This window comes from Zosterops lateralis (genome assembly GCF_965231275.1).
Source record: "Zosterops lateralis genome assembly, chromosome: Z".
In the NCBI taxonomy this organism is placed as follows: domain Eukaryota; kingdom Metazoa; phylum Chordata; class Aves; order Passeriformes; family Zosteropidae; genus Zosterops; species Zosterops lateralis.
In genome coordinates, this window is record NC_139800.1 from 52,475,920 (window position 1) to 52,500,453 (window position 24,534).

General features: G+C 42.3%; 1 protein-coding gene across 1 annotated transcript in view; it reads right to left on the reverse strand.

The window, feature by feature from the left end:
* Window positions 1-3,145: 3,145 nt before the first annotated feature.
* The window catches only part of MUSK (muscle associated receptor tyrosine kinase), a gene marked incomplete at both ends in the record, with an annotated part of 53,511 nt that continues 32,122 nt past the window's right edge, over window positions 3,146-24,534 (reverse strand). Inside the window, 9 exons of the mRNA XM_083884609.1 lie at window positions 3,146-3,822; window positions 5,646-5,794; window positions 12,027-12,218; window positions 12,549-12,738; window positions 13,974-14,133; window positions 14,475-14,563; window positions 17,129-17,152; window positions 17,560-17,735; window positions 22,594-22,860. Coding sequence (XP_083740735.1) covers window positions 3,146-3,822; window positions 5,646-5,794; window positions 12,027-12,218; window positions 12,549-12,738; window positions 13,974-14,133; window positions 14,475-14,563; window positions 17,129-17,152; window positions 17,560-17,735; window positions 22,594-22,860 — 1,924 coding nt within the window. The remainder of the gene's footprint in view (window positions 3,823-5,645; window positions 5,795-12,026; window positions 12,219-12,548; window positions 12,739-13,973; window positions 14,134-14,474; window positions 14,564-17,128; window positions 17,153-17,559; window positions 17,736-22,593; window positions 22,861-24,534) is intronic.

The following is a 24,534-nucleotide window of genomic DNA, read 5'->3' on the forward strand; positions in this document are numbered from 1 at the left end:
AATAATTCATGTTGCAAGATAATTGTACAGAAAGTCTAGAAGAATCTGTCATAGCACACTGTATAACATAGAATGAAGGAAGCAGAATCTTAAACATAGGGAGGAGAAAAAACATCTATGAAAGAAAGCATGTCATGAAAGCAGTCAACCTCCAGCTCCTAGCAAGCTGAAAAGCATACAGCAGAAGGAAACTATGAAATCCAGCTACAGACTAAGGAAGCAGGAGTCCTACTACAATTTAATCCTCAAAGGACAGCACCCTTTAGGTGCTAAGCCGTCCTGCTGGATCGGTACGCAGAAGTGATTACCATTTCTGGAGGGCATGCTGCTGAGAGTTTCTCTGAGCCTGTCTTGAAATTATCTCTTTGCTCCTGCAGGAAAGGAAACTTTTCCCCTCCTGACCTGCAGACACTTGACTACCTCACACTTCAGTACATGCTTATAATGCAAAGCCTGGAATGCTGGACGAGGAAGACCAAATTTTTCACTGTCATCCAAAATATGAGGCCACTGAGAAAAGCATTTGGGCTAGGAAAATGAGATGAAAAGGGCTACACTTCCAAGTCTATGGGAGTCCTTATTTCATAAAGACAATGAGTGAAAATTCCAAGCATGTGACATTACAGGCAGCTAACAAGAAGAAAACTGTGATTATGGTTTTTAAATCATTTTCCTGAAGGAACGGGAGAATGAACAACTGAAGCCTGGTATCCTAGGAGGCAGAAAGGCAGAGTGTAAATGGGTGTGTTTGTTTATATTTAGCACATGGTGCAGGTTTTGCACCTGTTACTATGTGCTTTGCTTAGCATAAGAATCATTCCATCTTTAGAGGAGGTACTAGGTACCTGGACTCACATCATTACCCACACACAGCTTCTGGCCCTGCCCTCTGTAGAGAGGGTGACAAAAAATGCCTGATGCCTTGAGCACTGCAAGGATCTTGAATGTGCACCATCCCTTACAGATATGATGCAAGTCCTGGGCTGTGTATACAGGCTCAGGTCAGCATCACCCCCCATCCCTCCAGGCCTGCCTCCTCACTTTTGCCTCCTCAGAACAGGGAAGACAGAGAGGGAACTGATACAATCTAATAGAAATTTAACAATGCACACTGCAATGTGGTGATAATGCAATAACAAGAGATATATAACAAAACTCCAGTATAATTTTTTTATTGAAACTGGGGGATTTGGGATTTTCTGAGGGTATTTGTCTTCAGCATCCAAACCGCAGCAAAATGTCGTGTCATAGCAGCATGATGGTAGGACTGCTAAATGAGTAAGACAGCAATGGCCATTTTGTCCTTACTGTGAAGATACCATTTTAGCACTTCAATGTTTTGCAGCCCAAACCTCTTTTCTTTCCACTGTCTTTGGTAATTGCAAGCTCTTTGCTCCAAATGAAAGTGACACCAGTGGTCTGAAAACATTAAATGAAACTATTGTGGCCACAATAAGAAAAAACTATGGTTATAGGGAAAAAAAATCAAAAAAACCAACAAAATGAAAACTCAAACAAACAGGAGAGCAGCAGAGGAAAGTATAATCTTTCCAGTTCTGTTCTTTATAATGGTTCACAGACTTTTCAAGCTTACTTTTCATAAACCATAGATAGCTGCTCTCTGCTGCTGCTTTCTGGGTAGGCTACACCAGTGTGTCCCAGTTATGGAAGCAACACCAAACACTCATTCACTTGCACTCCTGCTCTTCAGTCACAATGCACAATGCTGCCTCAGGGTATATTTGGTATCAGCAGTGAGGCTCTGGGACAACTGCTTCTCACTCCACAAGGAGCTAAAAGGTTACATCCCTTACCAGAGGAATAAAGTTTTCTCTAACACTGAAGTATTCATTACAGTTTGGAGAACTTCTGGCAGAGAAACATCTGGTGTTTGGAGATGGACTGCAGGCTATGTGTAACTGAGGCAGTCTCATCTTTGCCCTGCAGATGGACAGTTTGCAATTCTTCTGGTGTGCACTCACTTTCTCCACCTTCTCCTAACTGACAGGTTGTCTCTGAAGGACACTGGTGGCAGATATCTGTCTGTCTCTAAACTGCAGCACAAAGAAAGGTGGACAGCAAATATTGTAGGAGGACTTAGGAGAGTCTGTCAGGAAAGGAAAACCAGAAATAGGAGGCAAAGATCATGAAGGAAAAGGAAATAAACAATTAATACAACCTGCCACACTTCTGCAAGAGGGAATGCATTTCTCCCTGCTTTTGGCATGATGAGGACCATGCAGTGGCAAATAAATACACCTTGGGTGCCTACAAGGTGCAGCACCAGGCCTTTGGGATGAACTTCTCTTGTAGCACCGAATGACTTTGTTGCTTCAGGGGAAGGCAGGAAAGATGTGCTGCAAGCTTAAGGAAAGTTTTAGGTGGAGACTGTAACAAACATCAAATGAAGGTCACTCTGAATTTCCCACACTGAGAAATGGAAAGGGTCGTGCTTGACAGGAGTTTATCTGTCTTGGTAATATAAGATGCAGGTGGCTGCCAGTGATCCCAGCAGCCAGATCCTATTTTGACTCCATCAGTGTTATTGTAATGAGAGAAAGTGGAATTAAAAGAAACACAAAAGTGGCCTATGGCTTCATAAACATCCTTTTTCTGCAAAAAGGACTGAGTATGCAAAAACAAAATAGTAAACATTCATAAAATAAAATAATAAACAGTATCCCCAAAAGAAGATTGAACTCTGCAACCTTTTTTTAAATAATACTTGAAAACATAAGAGAAAGGGGGGAAAAAAGGTAGAAGCCAAGAGTGTAAATGCATACCATGGTAAGATCTGTTAGGAAGGGAAGAAACAGTGGTTAGGAAGAAACACTGGTTTGCCTTCCCTGGGCAGCTCTGGAAATGCTATATATAAGTACTGAGTTAGCATGGCCAGCACTCTCACCAGCCTGGGGAGTCCTGTCTTGGTGGCTAAAGGTCAGCCCTGTTGTTTGGAAGGTACAGCCCCACTCAAGGAGGTGCATAAGGGGAGATGCAGTCTGTATTTCTTGCTCAGCAGTGGAACAAGCTGCTTCTCCTCCCTGAGTGGGACAGTGTATGAAGCCACCATCACTCAGGAGCTCATGAGCTGGCCCAAGTCAGCCTGGATAGGTGGACGCAGGAGACAAGGAAGGAAATGCATCCCTCAGACAGACATGTTGGCCACAGCCCTCTCGTACATGCGCTCCAAGATACGGTGGATGCTGGCAAAGCTTGGCCGGTCGGCAGGCAACTTGCTCCAGCAGAGGCGCATCAGGTTGTAGAGCTCCAGGGGACAATTGTCTGGGCAGGAGAGGACGTTCCCATCCCTCACATAGTAGATGACCTCCTCATGAGCCATTCCGTAGTAAGGCTGCATGCCATAGGAGAAGATCTCCCACAGCACCACTCCATAGGCCCACACATCAGACTCTGTGGTGTAGCGGTTGTAGAAAATGGACTCGGGGGGCATCCAGCGGATGGGGATGGCATCATTCTCATTTGCTTTGTAATAGTCAGCCGAATACATGTTCCTCGAGAGACCAAAATCAGCAATTTTGACCACCATGTTCTCCCCCACCAGGCAGTTCCTGGTGGCCAAATCCCGGTGGACAAACTTGCGCTCAGAGAGGTAGGCCATGCCAGCAGCGACCTGCTTGGCGATGCAGAGCTGGCTGGTGCAGCACAGTGCCAGGGGGTTGGGGAGGCGAGGCCTTGTGTCCAGAGTGTCCTGCGCCAGGCTACAGAGGTTGCGAGGAGAGCGGTCCCGCAGGTATTCGTTCAGGTCCCCGTAGGCCATGTACTCAAACAGCAGGCACATCGGCTTCCCCACCGCGCACACGCCTGGGAGGACAGACCACACAGGTCATTTGGGCAGCAGAGAGTCCTGCTGTGCAAAAGCCAAAATGTCCAAAAACACTTACACAAAAGGGAGACTTTCAATAATGCAGAGAGAGAAGAGACCATGCAAATACCACTCACGTTGCATGCATCCATCATGCATGCTGCCTCTTAAGAAGTCCTTCATCAAGGATCTAATGCTGAGCTCTGTGGGTGATGATAACAAGTCATGCACATGCCTACATGCAGAATTTTTGTCAATATCCCAGATAAAACACAGTCTTTCAGAGCTACATTTAATTAAGAGCTCAATCCTGCTTAAGCTAGCATTAACAAAAGTATTGCTTCTTCCCAGGTGCAACTGCAAGGTCTTTCAGGAAGTAACCTTTAAAATTCTGATCATGTTATTTTTAATTCTTTTATTTGCATTATTACAACAATAATATTGTTGTAGGGGTGACACATGAGCAGGAAGACTTCAAAAGTATTCACAAGGGGCATGTTCAAGGGTTCAATGGAACACATGAATTGCAAGGAAACTCATGGCCTTATGGACTTTTCTTGGTTTTAAACAACTCACGCAAAAAATGTTGGTTGAGGAATTACTTTTGGCATAACAGACATTCAAAAATGAAAAAAAGACAAATCAAAAACAGACAGCAAAAAGAAGACATTTGCCATATCTGTTAGATCCAGAATGCAGTCCCACTGAAGGGAATATGTTTGGCTCTTCATCAGCTTTATTGGTGGGCCATCATTAACCACACTTGCATGAGCCTTACTGTTCCTACACTGATATAGTAATATCTGTGTGCCTATCATTCAGCTGCTAATCAGCTAAGGCCAACATTTAAAATGTATGTGTTTTCATTTTTGGGGCCATCATTTAGCAAGTGGTGATGCAAATTATTGTGAAATCTGAAATTCTGATTGATGACCTAATATTTGAATCTTTGAGGAAAAACAAATGGCTGTTCCCAATCTGATGACATCAGGATCTGACAAGCATGACAAATGTATGTGAGAGATTTATCATCTAAGCTGTCTTTAATAATGTGACTGTTTCTCCACAGCCCCATGACATGACACTAGTCTGTGCCTGCCTTTTTCTGGCCTAAAACGTGTTAACAATAAACACAAAATTTAGTCCCGCTTGCTTCATTTTCTGTTTTTATTTTCTGTATCCAAAGTACCTGTATCAACCCAGCTTCCCCAAAACTGTGGTTTATCCACTTCAAAATGTTGTGGAGCTTCCTACTGAAATAAATTAAGATCTCATATGCCCATGTTCATGAGAACCAGATCCGCATACAACAACTTAGAGCAGGATTGCCAGATAAAGGTGGCCAGCATCATCTCCTTCAGACAAAAAATTAATGTTTTCTAAAAATATTTTTTGTCGGCAGCTGTCTTCTCAGAAAATGCCTTAATAGCCAAGCCGCAGCATCAAGACTTTCTAAGAAAAATCCAACAAAGAAGGATGTCCTTTCAGATGAGAGGGGAAGGAAAGGAAGAGACTGTTTGTGTAGCTGGCTTTTTTCGTTCATTTAATTTTGGTTTTTTTCAATGCTATCAAGTGTTCAGATCCCACAGTAAGTGGGATCTATAAAACTAAGAAGACCTGTGCTATTTCTTTTCAGGTAGCCACAAAATAAATCACAGTTCCAGGAAGTTCATGCCTTCCCTTGTAAGATATCTGTATCAATGTTATTAGACTGGAAGCAGAGCTAGGCAGCAAGATGGCCAGCAGTATACTCAGTGGAGCATGAGGAGGTTTGGTGTGATGCACTGTCCTGTTGAGGCAATAGGATGCCTCAGTGAAATACCTAAAAGCTTGACGATGTTCGGATTGTCAAATTCTGCCATGAGAGCTGCTTCCCTCTGAAAGTCGGCCTGCATGTCTGCAGATGCTTCCTCCTTAAGCATTTTCACTGCTACCATGGTGAAAGGTTCATGTGTCAGCAGCCCTGGGGCCCTGCAAGGAGAGGGAAGAGAGGAAACCATCAGTGATGAATACAGCCACACTAAATATAGGTTCTGTTTCTGATGCAAAAGGAGAGACTGACCAAAAAAAAAAAAAAAAAAAAAAAAAAAAACAACAAACCAAAAAAACAAAACAAAACAAAACAAAACAAAACAAAACAAAAAAAAAAATTGGAAGGCCTCAAAAACAACAGAAGTAATCTTAAAGCTCAGTTTCATCTCTTGGGACTGCAATATGCATTGAATATTATCAAGATATTTAATTTGGTTCAGGAGGGACTCAATTCAATATTCAATATCGTTTTTTTATGATCACTGGTCTTGCTGCTTACAGACTCATTATCATGTCCAGTAAAGACATAAATAAGTAAAAGATTGGTAAGAAGCAACCCCTCCACAGGCTGGAGATCACATGAGAAACTTAACAGAGGACAGGATGGACTCTTCAGTCCTAACAATTCACTTCTGGGGTATAATGGTGGAGTTAAAAATTAACCTATTTTCTGTGAAACTGGTGAAAGAACCTCCTTTCCCATACCTAGCAGAATGGTCACTTTGATATATCTACTGTTAGAGTGAAAATAACAATTACAGGAAGTATATTCCCTTGGTTTTGTAAGGAAAATAGCCTTTTGTTACTGTTCTCTGTGTATGTGTGTGTGGCACATGTATGCACCTTTAATTCAACAAATTCAAGCCATTAGCTAATTTCAGTTGGATTTAATGTAGTGTAGCTGAGGTCCAAAAAACAGTTAACATTCCTATAAGATTGTGTAAATACATGACAGGACAGAAGGGACAAAACAAACCTGTACCTTGCATGAAGAACAAGTTAATGTGTGAATATGCACATTTTGACACTGGTGAAACCTCAACTAAAACTTACAGACACAAATCCTTAGGAGACAGAATCCTGACTTAGAGAAACAAACTTGTTTTCTTATCTACAGGTCCCTGCACCCTCAACAAGTTTAATTAGATGAGCTTGTCAAAGATTATGGGGTAGCTGTTGCCGGAGAAGAGTAACTTTCCACTCTTCAAACGTGCACCAAGCCTCAGACATACATTTTGTTTCCTGTGCAAATTCTTCCCAGAAGCCTTGCAGCTAAAACACATTCTGTAAAGGTAACCAGCCAGAGCCCATAGAGAGTGGTGCCCATTTATGTGTCATGTTACTACACCAGCCTGACTGCCCTCCCATTGCTCGAATGACAGTTTATTTTATTGCTCAGTAGCAGCTCGAGCAGACTCCAATTTCCAAAGCAAACTTCCAGCTTCCTTGTCTTCTACTTCAGACACATGGCAGTTGAAACAGTTGCACTTGGATGCTGTAAATGTCAAATGTCACTGGATGGCAGGGTGTCCATCAAGAAAGGAAGCACAGGTGGCTAGATCACAGCTGAGACACTCAGGCAAGGAAGTCTGACATGCCAGAGCAGAGGATCAGACCCCACACTTGTCTGCTACTGCCTCCATTACAGCACAATGTCTTCCTTCTTTTCCCTTGTGCTGGCAGCAGTTTCCAGTCTCATAGGAGGGAAGTATGAGCACCTACCACCTGCTGTCAATTCTCAGCACTAGAGCCAGCAGCAGCAGCCTGAACAAAGTAATAGAGAATTTAAAAGTAAAAATAGGAGGTCTTTATGTTTTCCAAATAGTCTCATAGATTACCACTCACGCCTGACTAGCAGACCCAGCACAGTGCCAGAGCAGGAGTAGGTACCGCTCAGTCCTGCCTGCTTTGAAGACAGAAACTCAGTCCAGGCTTACGTACAACCAACCACCTAATTTCACTGAATCCTATAATATAAACTCACCTAACTGTTAGCCAGTGAGGTTAAACTGCACAAAGTCTTTTAATTGGCCTTCAGGCAAAAGCCAGAAATTTCACCTTTGATAGCTCTTGGTGATTCAGTACAGTTCTCACACCTGGGAAACTCACACTAATCTGGTACAGCAGAGACTGTCTGAAGTCTTGGCAGACAGCTATCAAACCTGGCCCCTTTCATGCCCTGAAGACAGTCTTTGCACAAATGATAGGGGCATATCTGCAAAGCAGCAGTGGCAAATTGCTGTTTCTGAACCTGGAAAATTCAGGTGAAAGGCCAGAAAGGGGAATGTTTTTTCAAAAAAATAGGTTAATTATCTTCTAGAACAGTTTCTAAACTTCTTCTAAAAGAAGCTTCCTTAGTTAATCTCTCATGCAAATAATTAAAAGCTGAGGAGAAATTTACACTGTTTGTGCACAGGGTGGATAGCAACAGTCCTTTGCCTGCTTCACTGCTAATGGATTTGTGCACCAGAGATATCAATTGGCATTTAAGTACATGCTGTCCAAAGAATTAAGCAGCCATGCAGTCAAGAATTTCACCCTGAGCCTATCTAGAGAATGTCTGATTTAAGTTCCCAGTCAGGTTTTCTTTCCAAAGAAACTATGTAGTTTCTATGGAGTAACTATGTAAAAAAAACAAGGAGCAGTCTGAGCCTTTTATTTGAGACTGTGTCTCAAAATCTTGCTCACCATAACGACTGGGCAGCTTCTCTCTTAGGTCATTAAATAATGTAATTAACATCTACAGAATCTGGCAGGAATCTACCTTTACCCTATCCTTCGGTTAAGTTAATAAGTTAACAGGAGACTGCTCTGAATCAGCAGGAGCTGCTTTTTGAGGGGGAAGGGAAGGTTGGGGGGTTTTAATTAACACACTATTTTTCAGCTGTATATAAGACATCAGGCCAAAGAAATACCCAGTGCAGTTGCAGAGGACATGAGGAGTTTCTGTCAAAAAACTCTGACAAGGCTGTCCCTAAGGAGTGAAAAATTGTGTATTTGTAATGTAGGTCTACCTACATTTTGCTAGCCTACTAGCAAAAACTCCATACCAGCCTAGTAGCAAAGACTCCATATCCAGGCTTTTAGGCAATCCTGATCTTCAGGCTTAGCCTAGACCACACAGCTCTGGCTCTGAGAAAAAACTTGTGTGCTGGTCTGCACTGGACTGCAAGGAGCTGGTGCTCTGGTGGCTTGTGGGGCCAGCATGGTCATCCCAGGAGGAGAATCAATCACAAGGACCTAGCTGGAACAGACCTGAGCCAGGTCCTGAATATTGCTCTAAGCATGGTCACTTCCTTATCCTTCAAAGTGTAAAGCTGTTCCTGGTGAAGACAGCAGCCTTTCAGGAGAAGCTAGTAAATGATAGCCAGACACTTCCTGTCCCAACATGTTGCTTGACCCAGGAGTGAGTAAACACTGAATCAGGGCTCACAGCAGCCAACTGGCAAAGGCATTGCTGGCAGTGAGTGCAGAGCTTTGTTTACAGAGGAGCGAGAAACATGAGAGCAGGAGAAGTAAGAGAATTGCTAAACTTAGCTTGAGATGTCCATTTAACACATGCAGGAAAGTACATTTTATCCTTCTGAGATGAGAAGGCAATAATTTGAGTTTTGATAGTTTCAGTAACCTGGGTAGACACGCAGCTTGTAATAGTGGAACAGCAGTCTGCACTGATCTGCCAGCAGTGCACAGAAACGTCCATAGCTTATTATAAGGAATTTTAAAGCCTTGGAGGCATCTTTGATAGAGATGGTAATAAAAAAAACGAAGGTCCCTCAGGAGCAATATTTCTGTAGCTCCTTCCTTGAGCCACAGAGAGCAAGCATCTTTCAGGATGTGGTACTCCTCACTTCACAAATGCTAGGTAAGGTGTGATGCTTTCTTTTTTTCTCCTATGTCTTTTTCTCTCAATTTCCATTCACAATAACAAAAAGTCTTAATTGGAAGAAATTGCAGTGCTGAAATGGATAAAATCCACATAAAAGGTCTTCACACCACTTTGGCACTTGCTTAACTAGCAGTTTAGTAACATTTGAATGCCCTTTGAGAAGCCTTGCTTGATGTCCATGAAAGTCATTCCGAGCTCAGAAAGGTCTGTGCAGCATTCAAATTGTCTTAGAACTCCCAGAGCGAGGCTAAAGCAGCACTTGGCAAGAGGAATGTCTGCCCTGCTCACGCACAGATGAAGACTCCTGCAGCATGAGCAGAAGATGCTGCACCTTAGGGAACCCCAAGGCTTGCTGAGGCTGGGGCAAGAGCTGCCTTGAGCCCCTGGTGTGCACAACACCAGGCACAGGTGTTGTGCAGTTTCTATAGCTTTGTTATTGTTTCTAGCTCAGATGTGTTTGGTCATCCAGGCTAACAATTCATCATAGGCTAAGCATCTGTGACGATCCCACTGCGTGCCCTTTGAATTTTGCTATTTTTAGTTCTCTCTGTAATAAAGAAAAGTATGCCTGCTTCTCTTCCATTAGAATAATTTATCTCTTCATTAGGAAAAAAATCCATCGCAGCTATTGAAACTGTTTCCCAGCTGTAACACATTTAACCTGTACAGAACTCATTTTCTAGCAAGTATATCAACAGCTTAACTATAAACATTACAAATACCTGCATTATGACTGCTTTTTGCAAGGATAGTCCTTTGCTTTGTCAGTCAACAGAAGCATTTCACAAGCAGATCTTGGCCCCTGGTGAGACTCTGGTCCTTCCCTGGGTTTTTATGATGTCATCATACACTACTCCAGATACAGCTACAAAATCATCCATGCCCCACACTTGTTAACTGCAAAGGACAAAGATAACTACCCTGACTAAGCAAAGAACTATGTAGCCTGTACACTTTCTTCTAGGAATTTAGGGATAGGACTTTAGGAGAAAACCATTACTGTCCAAAAATTGTCTTGCAGAAATTATGGATTCTGTCAAGCAAAATAGGATGTCTTCCATCCTCTTCATTTTTAGGGTTGTCAGTTAAAGATTTTTTCACATTGGTGAAAGTGCACAATCTCATCTCCCATGATATTATCAGAACTGGGCTGTCATCTAATATCTTAGGTTTAAAACAGGTAATGATGGCTGCAAATTCCAAAAATAGAAAGTAAGAAACTAACTAAAGGGGATACTGTAGAGGTCTAGAGATAAGGGAATTTATGTATGTTACTCAAACACTGATATCCAGATAGCCATGGAGCCAACAAAGGATTGTTATGGCTGGAGAAATGGGCCATAGAGAGGTAGGGCAACATTTTTCTGGGACAAGTGTCCTTGTTCTGGCTCCTGGAGATAAACACAACACCATACACTAGAGGTGCAGTAATGAGGCCAAGAAGTGGGTGGGAAATGGACTGCAAGGGGGGCGGGGTGGGCGGATCAAGAGCATCCAAGACCTCCAAAGTCCTCAAATCTTGTCCAGAAAGGTCTGGAAGAAGGGGCTGCCCATGATAACTCGTATAGAAAGTTAGCTCCAGGACACAGAAATTTTACTGAAAGGGTATCATCACAAAACCAGGGCACACATGTGCCCCAGGACCCTAAACTTCCTGTCAGCAGAACTGACAGGTAATGGTGGAGCCAGGACCATGGATCTCTCTTTTTTCCTTTCTTCCTTTCTTTCTCTCCTTCTGTCTTTAATCCATCTTCCTGTCTCCCTTCCTTTTCAGGCTACTCCTTTATTCAAAACCCACTGCCCTGTGCAATAGGAGGTCAAGGACTATAAAATAGCTATTTCCATAGCAGGTGTGTAATTTACTAATAAAAATTTGCACACTTTCGCAGATACTCTGACTTTTACTGTTCTTTTCACCCATGAACATCTACAAATCTTGGGTGTGCATTTCCCATTAAGGTTGGGAAACCACAGACACACAACTACCCCCCACCTCCCCATTGGCCCATGTGGGGATGTTTATTAGGGGATTTTTGGTTTGGTTTTGCCACTGAATGAAATTAAAATTCGGTTGGGACTGAACTGTAGCAGGACACAATGATAATGTAATCTGTAATTGCACAGATCAATATTGGTTTTATAATGGAGATCATCACACACTGACAATTCATAAATACTGGGAAATATAAGAACTTCACAATAGATCACATGTCACAGGCAGTGCTTTTGGCAAAATTTAGCTGAACTTCCACACCAGACTTTAGTATGTGAGTAAGGCATTACATCTACTAGAGAGTAGAAAAGAGTAATAAGTGGTAAAATTTAACAAATATTGACAGATAGCAGTGGACAAGAAAAACTTCAAACCTAAGTGTCATGTACTATTTGGTACACACGTATTTGAGTGGGTGGATAGATGGATGGATAGATGGACGGATTATTTCCAGTCCCGTTTTTCACACGTACCTTCAGATAAAGAAGAGTCACAAAGAGACTGCTTACCTGGCTTGGAAGACTCTCCCAAATGCTCCCTCCCCAATATCTCTCACATATTCAATATTGTTCCTGGGATATTCCAGGCTAAGCAATTTTGGATTGAGGAGAAGAGGCATGCGCTGGTACATGGGGTTGGGGTGCAGCCGGTCCAGGAGCAGTTCAGAGGGCAGAGTGGTGAGAGTTGGTGTCTCCGACTCTCTGAAACAACAGAGCTATTTTTGATCAGTATGTCCACAGCCCTCAACCTGGAAATAAGTAGCTACATCTCTTCCTAAGCTTGTGTCTTTCAGGATGGAAAAGGAAGGTGCAGCAGGGCTACTGAAGGAGCCCTGTATCATGCCATGTCCCTAATCACCAGACCACCTTCTGCTCTGGCACAGGAGTTCAACAGAACTTACACTGGGCTGCCACAGGCAAAGAGAGGGCTGCTGTCCCCTACCAGATGTTCACAGGACTTCACTCCCAGAAATAAGAAAGCCCTTTTTTCAAAGCAGCATTTCTTGCACTGAATTAAGTTCCAAGCTTTACCTTTTCTTGGTTTTCCACTGTTTTCGATGACGGCAGCAAACTAGGGTGATAATGCCAAAGATCACGGCCAGAGCAAAGCTGGAGATGATCGAGATGATAACAGTCATGGAGTATGTAGGGGAAAATGGAGGAGGAGGGGGGAGATTTAGAGTCTCTCCATTTGGTTTTCTTGTTCCCAGTGATAACAATGCTGTAATGCAAATAAAATCAGAGGGTTATGTCTCTTCTAGATTATGGAGGTTTCTCTAAGAGAAATTTACAGAGCTAGCCTGTCATCCTAGGTATTACTGACATTACAGACACAACCATATGACCACATGAGAGGACCATACTAGGGAAGCTTGGTTTGCAGGAAGCAAAACCCATTTGTGCTTGCCAGATGTGAAAATCCAAGATCTGGTAAGACTGATATATAGTTCCCATTAAGCTGGGAATACAGTTTTAGTATAAAATATTTGAAAGAGTTACAAATGGGAGGTCACATCTGATAGTCTCAACAGTATTCAAATATAGTAATGTCTGCAGTGGGAAAGATCAATGGTGCACAATGTAAACCACTATGTATCATGTGTCCTAAAAGGAATCTGCATGGAGAAGTGTAAGACCAAGTAAGTACAGCATGATACTTTCCCAAAATATCCTCTTGTCCCCAGCAATTTCCATCTCAGTCTCTTTAAGGGGTAAATACGGAAAACTAGTTTAAAGCACTCTTGGCTATATTATTAGGGAAAAAAAACTCACTTAACTTTCTGTGGAGTAGTTTCTGAGACATTCTAGAAAATGCTACTCTCTGCATGCAATGATTGAGAACCAGAAAGAAATTGAAACTCTTCTTAATTGCCAGCTAAACTGAAAATTACTCATGTTCACTTATGTCCAAGGAACCTCTGTTCCCTGTGCAGGAAGTTTCCAAATGCAGTCTTCTTTCTAAGCCCTGAAATCCAGAAACTGGGAATCTTGGATTAAATATTTTTCAAAAATGGGTCTGTTCTTTGAACAAGAAATAACAAGAAGACTTAGCTTCAATATCAAAGAGCAAAGAGGTTTCCAACTTTTTTAGGCTTATTTTTAGTTAAAATTGGGGGGGGGGGGTTATTACTGAAAAAAAATCACCTTAAACTAAACAACTTTGGAAAGCAGCCTGAAACCCTACCTTCTAAACAGTCTGACAAATCAATTTTTAAGAATACCATAGGACATCGCACTTCATCTTTGGCATTTATATAAACCACGGCAAGGTGCTTGATTTGCCTGTCTTTGTTTTCCCCTCTTCATGGGGCACATTAAACCTTCTGGTTAAAGATGCTGAGTGGATCTATGAGAAGACCCAGAACTAGCTGAATCCAGAAGACAGAACAGATTGGTGTGCTCAGGATGCAAACAAAATAACCACAGTAGCAGAAATTATAAAGTGCAGTTGCCTACCATCTCCACAGGGAAACACACTGCAGTATTCCCAGGTCACAGCTGGATCCTTTGTGTAGCACCAGGGACGCTCGTTCTCACCTCCTGGATTGCGGCAGTAATTCTCAGCATCAATCAGCTCAGGGAAAACCTGAGGAGTCCTCCTGTGCATATGGGGAGCCTTGGGGGAAACACCAAATTGTGTTAGTGTTTCAGCAAAATTTTCCCTGCTATTATTATTTTTTAAAATGAAAAAAACACCAAAGGAGTGAAGAAAGACAAAGCTTTGAAACAGCCTTTCAGTCACCTGGAGTCTCAGACAAGACATTTTGACACAGTAAGGAGAACTTGCGGATTGAAATACGATGAGACTGTAAAACACCAGTGAGCTCAAGAATGAAGGCAATCTGTTCCTCACTTATCCCTTTCACTGAGACTGGGCTGCCTGACTCTAAAAAACTCCTTGGAAAAGCAAACTTCTAGCACAGCTCTCCATTTGGTGGATCTCACACAGACACGCACCTGATCACTCCACTTCTGGCAGGGAATGCCAGATGCTGTGACATTGGCTGTGCCCTGGTAAAACTGGCCATTGCCACTGTAGCAAGTCCCTGGGAGAAAAAAAAAAAAAAATACATGGGGTCAAGGCATTTCGGACCATGTCCTGCAGCAGAGACTCACAAGAATAAAGTTCATGTCATTACATGATACCATCTGACAGCATCAGATCTGAAGCACACAGAAAGACTAGAAGGGTACTGCTTAGCTGAGGGACAGGAAGGGTACTACTTAACCTCTTGTTTACACTCTAATGGATTTCGCACTCAATACATACAAGGAAATCTGGTAGAACTTAAAAGAGAGCACTGTAGCTCTTTCAGATTGAGAAAACAGGCCATGTGCCTGTGATGGTTGAGCTGCAACTACCCAGTTTACAGTACATCATGCAGAAAGTGCAGGGCAGAACCACACTGAACCCACCCAAGCCAAATCAAGGCAGAAAACAAATCACAGCACTGGTTCCATGATTCACAGCCTGCATTTTTACTGGGGCACTAACAGGAAGACACTCATGTTCATCAGGTTGGTAGCAGAGAGCTGGGATTCACAAAGGTGCCCTCCTCCTTGCTTCTGTACAGTGCTTATTTGGATTATTTGGAAACAACCTATGGTTTCCATCATGCATGGAAACCTTACCCTGAAGTATGATCTGAGCTATGATCTAAGGAATGGTATCAGTATAAAACAATGCTTTTTATAATGAAGAACACTGTATAGTCACTGAATACACAGAGCTCATTCCAGCTGCAGAAAAATTAGGCAGAAAATCTTGAAATTTTACTGAAGGAATATGCATTAATATCCTCATAGGATGTATGTCATCACATACACCTGTCCTAGGAGAGTTTAATGCATGCTGGCATAATCTAGGAAGCAGGAAGACAGCAGAGGGGATGCAGCCTTATACATTTCAATACATAGTAGTTAATCTCTAAACTCAGCTGAGCCGAAGCTAACATTGGGACAGATGGCATATATTAGGGTTGCTAGCCTCGGTAGAAAAATTAACAAACCAGCAAATTCTTTTGTCATAATTTTGTTTTCTATAATTTTATTTTCTAATATGGATTTTTTGACTGATACATAAATACCATTTATGACTCCCATCTGCAATAAGAGAGCAGCCCCCACAAGATGGCACCTGTAGCTCTGCAGAGGTGTAAAATCTTGTTAAGCTGTCCTTGTGTACCTGAGCCCAGAATTTTATTTTTTTCACATTCAAAGGCAAGAAAAGCAGTGCCTGACCCATGCTTCTTGACACAGCTAGTAATAAACATGAGAAAGATTTCCGCATGGATCTGAAATAGATGTCAGTGGGACACCTTAAAAGATGAATGTGGAAAGCTTTAGGGGCAAGAGCAACACTAAGATCCTCTGAATTCTATGCAGGTGCTTTTTTTTCATAGCCTGTCTTGCTACCATCTAGACACTCTTGCTACAACAGGATAGAAGAAATAATATAACTGATACATCTGGGCATTAATGAGTAATTTGACAGCAAGCTAGAAAAGAGTTCAGTTCATGCTCAACAAACCCTTGTGCACGTAACAGTGGGTCTAAAGTAAAAAAGAGGGGGCAATATTACTAAAATGTTACTGTTATATCTTCCTGGTTCATGACTGGATATTATATATCTGTGCAATGCTACTCTGGGAAAATGCTATGGAAGCTGAACAAAAAAAGTCATGCATACAGGAGAGGGAGGATATGTCCTGAAACATCTGGGAGACTGAAGCCATTCCATAAATGGAATCCAATCATATGCTGACACTTCTCTCCTGTTGTCCCTCCACCAGGGGAGGGATGGCTGCACTTGCAGGCTGTAGGCAGTAGCCCAGAGGGTGCTGAAGTTCTTGTCTCCACATATGCATCACCAGCCCCTAGGTTTTGGGTTGTTGGGTGGAGCCAAGGTCTTTCCACAGTAGAATATTCCCCAAAATTCTTGATTTTTTTTTTTAACTTTCCCTGTCTCTCCACAAAGAAGGTGCCTACTACTGCCACATCTTCAGACCTCACTTGCTTTGATGAAGTTCAGTGTCTGAGCTTGAAACTGCAATTGCATATGAGTGGAAGAGTTGGGTGTGCATGTTTCAGCCACAACTAGCAGCAGGGTGGTGGGAGCCTGACAGAAGTCAAAGCAGCACTGCAGGTCTCACCACTGGTCATGGGAGGCTTATACAAGAAACAGCCAGACTTCAGAGGTGATTGGAGGAGAGTACTGGGAGCTTAAGGTCTTGCAAAGCCAGCCTGACATAGGTAACCATGTCATTAACATATAAGGCTGGGTCAGCCTCAGGATCAGATATACGAATTTGGCTAGAGGGGAATGAGAGTCAATGCATAGAAGAAAAGGAAACAGCAGGAGGGAAGGGTTTCATCTAAAACCACCATGTCTCTCTCATAAAAAGTTACCAGCCCATGGTCTCCTCAACCTCCAAAGAGCTGGAAATGTGTTTCCCTATGCCTTGGACGCGGAAACCCAGACATTCCTCAGCAATAATCTAAATTCAGCCAGCCAGGACCACCAGAAAACACCAAAACGCTATGCAAATGGTAGCTTCAATGAAGAATATCATGTCCACCTCTGAAAACATAGTCTGGAGCAGTCTACTTACTGGTTATGTTCTCCTTCTTAAAATCTGTAAAAAGACAAGACAAGACGTAAGGAGGGATTGTCCAGGATGTAATATCGCCAGATGCTCACTTAGAAGCACATTACAGGAAAAAGATCCCTCCCTAGCAGTGCTTCAACAGCTTCTTTATTTGCAAAGGCACCTGAGTGGCAATTCTGCTATCATTAAGAATTTTTTGGGGGATTGTTACGGTCTTCTAAATAAAGATCCAGGCTTTATTTGCTTGAGGGATTTTTCCCACACCCCAGTTGCACGAGACAAACAGCCAAAGCGGCTGTCACAAATCCATGCACAGCTGTTGACAGGACCCACCATCGCCTTTTACTTCAGTTATAAATTACGGATTGTACCTTTCCCCTCTCCCTTACCAAGAACACAGATCTCTGGACAATCAGCAGCATGTGCCACCTTACCAAAGAAGGGGATGTGGGTGCAGGAGCTGGGATTCTGGTGCAGGCTGGGCAACCTGTTGCATTCAGGAAGAGTGAGCAGCATCAGCCCTGGCTTGTAAATCCCCTTCTGAGAGTTCTCTTCCATTGAGAGCCACTCCTTAAAGCAGTAGAGATCCTTTACAGCAAGGCAATTCTCTCTACATTGTTTTGCAAAAAATAGTGAAATACAGCTGTCAATGGCTTGAAAAAAAAATGGCTGCACTTAGCAGTGATATGCAGGCATTATGTAGGCTCCATTAATGGGGTGACTCTTCTTTAAAGCCAGTCTGTCTGGCTTATAAATCATAAAGGAAACAGCATGAAATTCAACAGCTTCCTTTTAGAAATATACAAACCTACATTTTTAATGAAGCAGGTTTATGCTGAAAACACAACACACACCAAGCTATGAGGAGTTCATTCCTATCTTTTTCTACAGATTTTTTGACATCTTCTACTAATAAACATCATAGAATCATAGAATGGTTTGTGCTGGAAGAGACATCAAAGATCATCTAGTTCCAACTCCCTCCCATGGACAGGGGCACCTTCCACTGGACCAGGTTGCTTAAAGTCCCATCTAACCTGGCCTTGGACACTTCCAGGGATGAGGTATCCACAGCTTCCCTGGGCCATCTGTACCAGTGTCTCGCTATTCTCACAGTAAATAATTTCTTCCTATTATCTAATCTAAACCTATTCTCTTTCAGTTTGAAGACATTCCCCCTTGTCCTGTCCCTACATGCACGTAAATAGTCTCCCTCTCATTTCTAGAGTTAGAATTTTTCAATGTATTCTAAAGATCTCACTTGACTTCTATAAATTGTACACTGAAGTGTCATCTACTAAAAGCAAGAGGTGAGCTGCAATTCTTAACCTTCTTATGTTAAACATTTGTATATAATTTTAATCTCACTGAATAAAAAAATATGATTTTTTTATTGTCTCTACAGGCAACTTTAAATCCATTTTTTCTCTGTAGATGTCTGCAGTAAAAGCTTTAGATTGCTTGGTAAAAAGTGACCTGTCTCCCACCTAATGTATTACCTCCATAACAATGTGAAACATTCACTGACAAGAAGTGCTTTGAATGTTTAAATGGGCCTTATATGAGAAATCGTTTGTGAAGAAGGGTGAGAAAAAAATAACTGCACAAAAAAAAAAAAAAAAAAAAAAAAAAAACAAAAAAAAAAAAAAACCCACAACCAAAAAAACAAACAAAAAACCCCCCAAATAATCCACACCACCCACCATGCTGGGAAGTTTCTGGATTTGTTGTATTGGTCAATTTATCACTGATTTGCTTATGTATATAGCCATTCTTGAGGGTCTAGGTCACAAAATCAGCTTTGAGGTCATATGCAGAGATTTCTTTTGCACAGCTCAGCTGAAGTCTTTCCCAGATCCACAACTTTTCCAACAATCAAACAATGATGCAGAAAGAGAAAAGTACTGCTAGGGCCTGTGGTGAAGGATTTAGCCAAATTCACCGCCTGGTGGGTTGATGCAATCTTTTTAATTATACAACGGTTTTGGCAATATCAGATGGTCATGAGTTTCAGCAACGGCTAACAACACTGCAAACTCTCTAATGCACCTGAAGGATGGAGGCCATTGGGAATTCTACCAAAGCAACAGCTTTATTGCAACTGTAATGGATGCCCTTCAATTCAAGAGGCTGAAGTCATCAATGCCCAGATGCTCTGTGCTTGGTTTTAGTCTGTCCTGGTTTACTCCTTCCTCCCTTCCATGGAAGCCAGAATGCAGCCAGATGGGAAGTTTATCTTTTTTATGCTAAACAACATGTGGAACAGGAATGACCTTGTGAAGTAAAGAAATACTTAGATAGGGAAATAAGAAAAACTTGCATTTGAAGCACTGGCTGAGACTTGGGGAATCTGGATTGAATTAGCTCTGTTCTTTCCTGGATCCTGAGCATCCTTAAATAAGCCCTTTATTCTGTGTTCAATTGCAAAACACAAAAGACCATTCTTCTACATTGCTGTCTGCACCAGGGCTAGAGGAAGGTTATCTGCAGCCTGGAAGAATGGTAAAGTAGCCAGAGAGAGAGATGGTCAGTCACTTCTAGCTGCGTTCATATGGTTGTTGTAGCACCTGATGCTGAGCAGGGAGAGCTTGCTGAGGTCACATGCAAAGACTGCTTCATATTGTTAGAAATGTTATGTCATGTAAATGACAGGTGGACAAAGAACAGTAATGGCAGAAGACAGCAAGTTTCTAGGGACCACAAGAGACTATGTCAGAGTAGGTGGGGACACACAGACCCAAACAAAGAGAGACTTTGCTCAATACAAGACTGTTCCCTAGAGGCTGATCACTTCCTATCAGTAGTGATTGAAACAGAAACTGGGGGTACTTCTGTTATTGCAATAGCAGCCAGCAACAAGAGGCAGATGTAATCATGAATTATGAGACGAGACATCACTTCCCCTTAAGAATTCTCATTTTAATCAATTTGCATCTAAATTTACATTAAGTGAACTTTTCCCATGTGCTTTTCTTCTGTTTCATTTCATCTTGTTTTACCCCCTGGTTATTTTTATAAAAGCTTTATTCAGCCTATCAGTTGCTATTCTTGCTAGCTAGCTTCCAAACCTACCTTTTAATGTTCCAAATAAACATTAAAAAACAACACGGAAAGAAAAAAATTGGTGCAGAAAATAAATAATAAGCTAAAAATACATGGACATACACTGAGAGAAGTATGTCCCTCAAAAACTGGGAGAGCTCTCTCACATCTGAGAGAGTTAAATTCTTACTCATTTAGCATTTCAGCTAAAAGCTTGTGTATTCTAGCCAGCTTCTGCAGAAAGCTATAAAGTTGTCAGTAAAAATAAATTAAGAGAATTGGAAAGTAACCAAGACCATGTGAGATGTGCTCAAGAGCCCCCAGACCTCTCTCAGCTATTAAGAAGCATATATGAGATGTCTGAATTATCAAAAGGAGTATTGGGCTCTGTGAGAACTGCTGGCCAACTGAAATTCTCTGGGGACAGGAATTGGGAAGGATGCTATTCCAGGATTTTCCTTATGAAGAAATCTGCATTAAAATTGGGGGGGAAGGAGGGAGGAATAATTAATAAAAACCAAGACTGACTCATGGATTTGAAGAAAAATGGTTCCAGGCAAGCCCATTAACATTTAGACATATCTGCAAATGTTGTAACTGTTAGTTCAAGTGCATCAAAATCAAATGCATATTCATGTTGGTTTATATGAGTCTGACTTTAGAAGTGCCCCAGAAGTACAGGTCTTTAGTTCTATCACTGTGAGTTCTGGTCCACTAGGGCCGCTCATGAGCAGGAGTAAATGAAGCAAGGCTCAGATCTAACTGAAATATCTTGCAGAGCTTTGTGTGAAACCCTCAGCTGACTAAAGGGCTGTGCATGTGTGGCTGAGATATAAATACTGCCACAGATCTTGAAAAAAAGCAGAGAGATCATGTGTTGAAGGACACAATGACAAAAAACAGAACAGTGAGGTGGCAGGGAGAAGGTTGCCAACAAAAAGGAAATTGTACTACTTGGCTGCATGATTATCTCTGGATACCAGCACATAATCTTCTTTCATAGGATATATGCCATCCTGTATTGATTGTAGAATACTAAGCAGCATAGGTACCAAATAGAAAACTAAATGTATCGTCAATATTCACACTGGGATTTTCCTCTGTGCCTTTGTTTTGGAGATATTAAAGCAGAGGCAACAAAAAAGGTCCTGATTACAAAAACAACATGCTGCTGATTGTTCTAAAAAGCCCCTAAGTAACTGGAGAAATTACTGCCATTAGACATCTGGCCCAAGTCCAGCAAGCAGTGTGCTTGCCATATCTGTAGAAAAGATTTGTATTTTATTTGAGACAGTAGAGTTGGGGCCACTCTTATAATAAACACAAATCTGAATAGTATTTAAAAATGTGGATAAGGTCCTCTTTCAAGGAAGACAAGAACATAGCAGTGCACTATAGGCAGGGATGTCAGCTCCCCAAATGTGACATGGGCAATGACTAGTTCTTTAGGAGCTGAATATGGCAGAAAAAAAAAAAAAAGATATATGTGATATATGTGTTTGGGGCTGTCCTCTGCAAAGCATACCAAGTAATCATAATTACATTATAGTTAAAAATAACAAAACCTGGACTGGGCAGAAGAGCAAAAGTTATGTGCAGAGCTTGGAAATTTTTTTTTTTTATTCTAGTCAAAGAATCTGGGAAAGATGTAACATTTCACTGCAAAGAGGAAAGAAAGAAACTCGCCTCCATGACCATGGACAAGGAGGACAAGGAACAACGAGGGAGGTTGCATAAGGAGGGAGAAAAGTCTGTCACTGGGATGTGTTTACAAATACCTGTCAACAGTAGATTAGCTATAGTAAAAGATGCTTTGGACTCCTCAGGGTCCCTGTGAGCCCAATTTCAATGCACATTTCTCTGCATATAGAAGGATATATAACCACATTGGAGTTTGGGTTTATCAGATACAATTACACAGACAATGTCTCTGGTCTCATCATTTTTTCACAATTTTGTCATAGCAGGAAGTGCTAAACAATTGGCATATTGCCTTGGCCAGATTTGTTGCATCTTCTGGAGCCACATTTAGTCAAAATTCCAAAGAAGCAATTACTCTTTATAGTAATAAAAAATATACATACTGGCCTGGTAAGAGTTAACAGATAACAATATGTTAATTATTGAAACTATCTATGTAATTCAAACGGATACTTCTTTTCAACACTGTCCTCCAAACACCTGATATAATATAGAGGTCTGGACTCCAAATTCACACCATATCCTAGCAATGTGCACAGTGAGAGCTGAATCAGTCTGTGTGTGCAGAGGAGAGAGCAAAGGGAAAACCTGTGCAATCCTAGAGGGCCCAGCTTCACTCGGCTTCACTTGCTACTGCAAGCCTGGACAGTCCCTCACCACTCCCCTGCTGCTTACACATCCCCATGAAATGAAAGTGAAATATGAGCATGTTTTTCTTCATTTACCTGCACACTGGTTTTGGAGCTGGCCCAGCTCCCGAGGGATTGCACTCTTGGAAGATGTAGTTACACAGCAGAGACTCAGCAGCCGGTTGGCAGAATGAACTCACCATTTTCAGTTCAGTCCAGGCAGTGTGCACAAGCAGCTCTTGGGTCTCCTCTGGGTCAGCATACGAGGAGTTGAAGAAAACAAGAGCATTCTTCGCCAAGATAGCATTACACACCTCACCTCTGTATGTGCTGCAGTAGCCTGCGTCACCCTTGTACAGCTTGCTGTCAAGGACAAGAGCACACACACAGTAAGCTCACAGATCTGAACAGCTGCATGAGAACAATGGCTCTGTTTCTGAATAAAGTGGCAAGTGTAAGGCTAACAGAGGGTAGATGAGATGGTGAATGTTTATAACCACTAAAACCAGCTAATATAATCCAAGAACGAAACTTCTGCAGGGTACCCCAGTGCCAGCCCAGGTAAACTCCAGGGACGACGCTCTGACCAAGTGTTGCTAACATTATAAATGGACTAAAGACTGAGTGATCACACAGAAGCTTGACCTAGCATGGTTCCTCATTCTGCCCCTAGGCTCTAATAGGAAAATATTCTACTTTCCTGCTTCCCTGCAGTGGGGATCAGCCATGCTACTTGTTACAGTCCTGTGATAATTGAGGATTTTTCACTCTGTTGTCTAACAAGTGTTAGACTTTAATTTAAGATAGACTAGATGAGCAGGAGCCAGGTAAGTTCAACCCATCATGTGCCAGGGAATTTTTCACAAGATCAGACCAAACTCCTGCCTGCCCTGCCTCGGCTCCTGCAGCACTCCTGACCCTGCCCCTCTTCCACTTTTTAGCTGGGGGACTCAGAGACAAGGAAGGAACAAGTTTCTGTGTTTTCCTTCCTGGTGTTTCTCTGCAAGGTGCATCTTCTCTCTTCACCACATCTCCCATTTTGTGAAGTCCTGCCACACAGCATGGAGACAGAGCTATGCAGGAGCAATAAAAATCACATTAGGATCATCTTCTTTGAGGGCCATTTGTTTATCTTTCCCATGTTACTTGCATCTAGAAGGAGATCTTTCCCCCACTCCCTTCCTCCCTCTTCCCAGTGGCCATCAAAAGGGAGCAGCAGAGTAAGGGCAATGCACAGGTCAGCCATGCTTCCAGCAGTTCCCAGGGTCACCCAACAGCAGCAAGGTCTGCGGGTGAGGAGATGCCCTCTGCCTAGACAGCCGGTGGGATGCAGTGTCCTTGGTACAGAAGGCAAAGCTGGGAAAACAGGCTCTCCGTGTGTGGGGGATGGCCAAATCAGGGTAGGGAGGAGGGCTGGGTGCAGCTGTCCCCACTGCTCATTCGGTCGGTGTAACTGGGGTCAGAGAGTTCAATTCACAACAGGCCAACCATTTGGAGCAGTCAACAGAGCTATTTGTATCTTTGCCTTTTGTTTCTTTCCCCTGTCCAAATAATCACCCATTGTTAACTCTGGGGTGTCTTGCTGGTTTTTGTTCAGAAAACTGGAGGTGTATGAATAAGGGATTACACAGGGATTACACATTTCTGTTCTTCAGATGTTGTTCTCTGTAGATGACACTCCCTGGCCCTGTTTTAGCTGCTCTATTTTGGACTCAATATGATTTTTTTTTTTTTTTTTTTGTCTGTGTCACGTTGGATAAAAAATACAGGAAGGCACTACTGCCTTGAGGTGTACCAAAATGGCAGTGATGCTCTGACACTTTATCATCCCAGGCTCCATGGACACACCTTCATGTGACACAGGAGACCCCCAGCATGCCGCACGAGTCTCACAGTCCATGACATCTGCCCAGCACACAGCAGGTTTCCCCAAAGCAATGTACTGATCCCAGAACCCTGCTAGAACTGTTCTTGGCATGGCAGGGGTAATGTTATTTACATTTTCCTGATGATTCCCCTTGTGCTTAATCTGAAAGT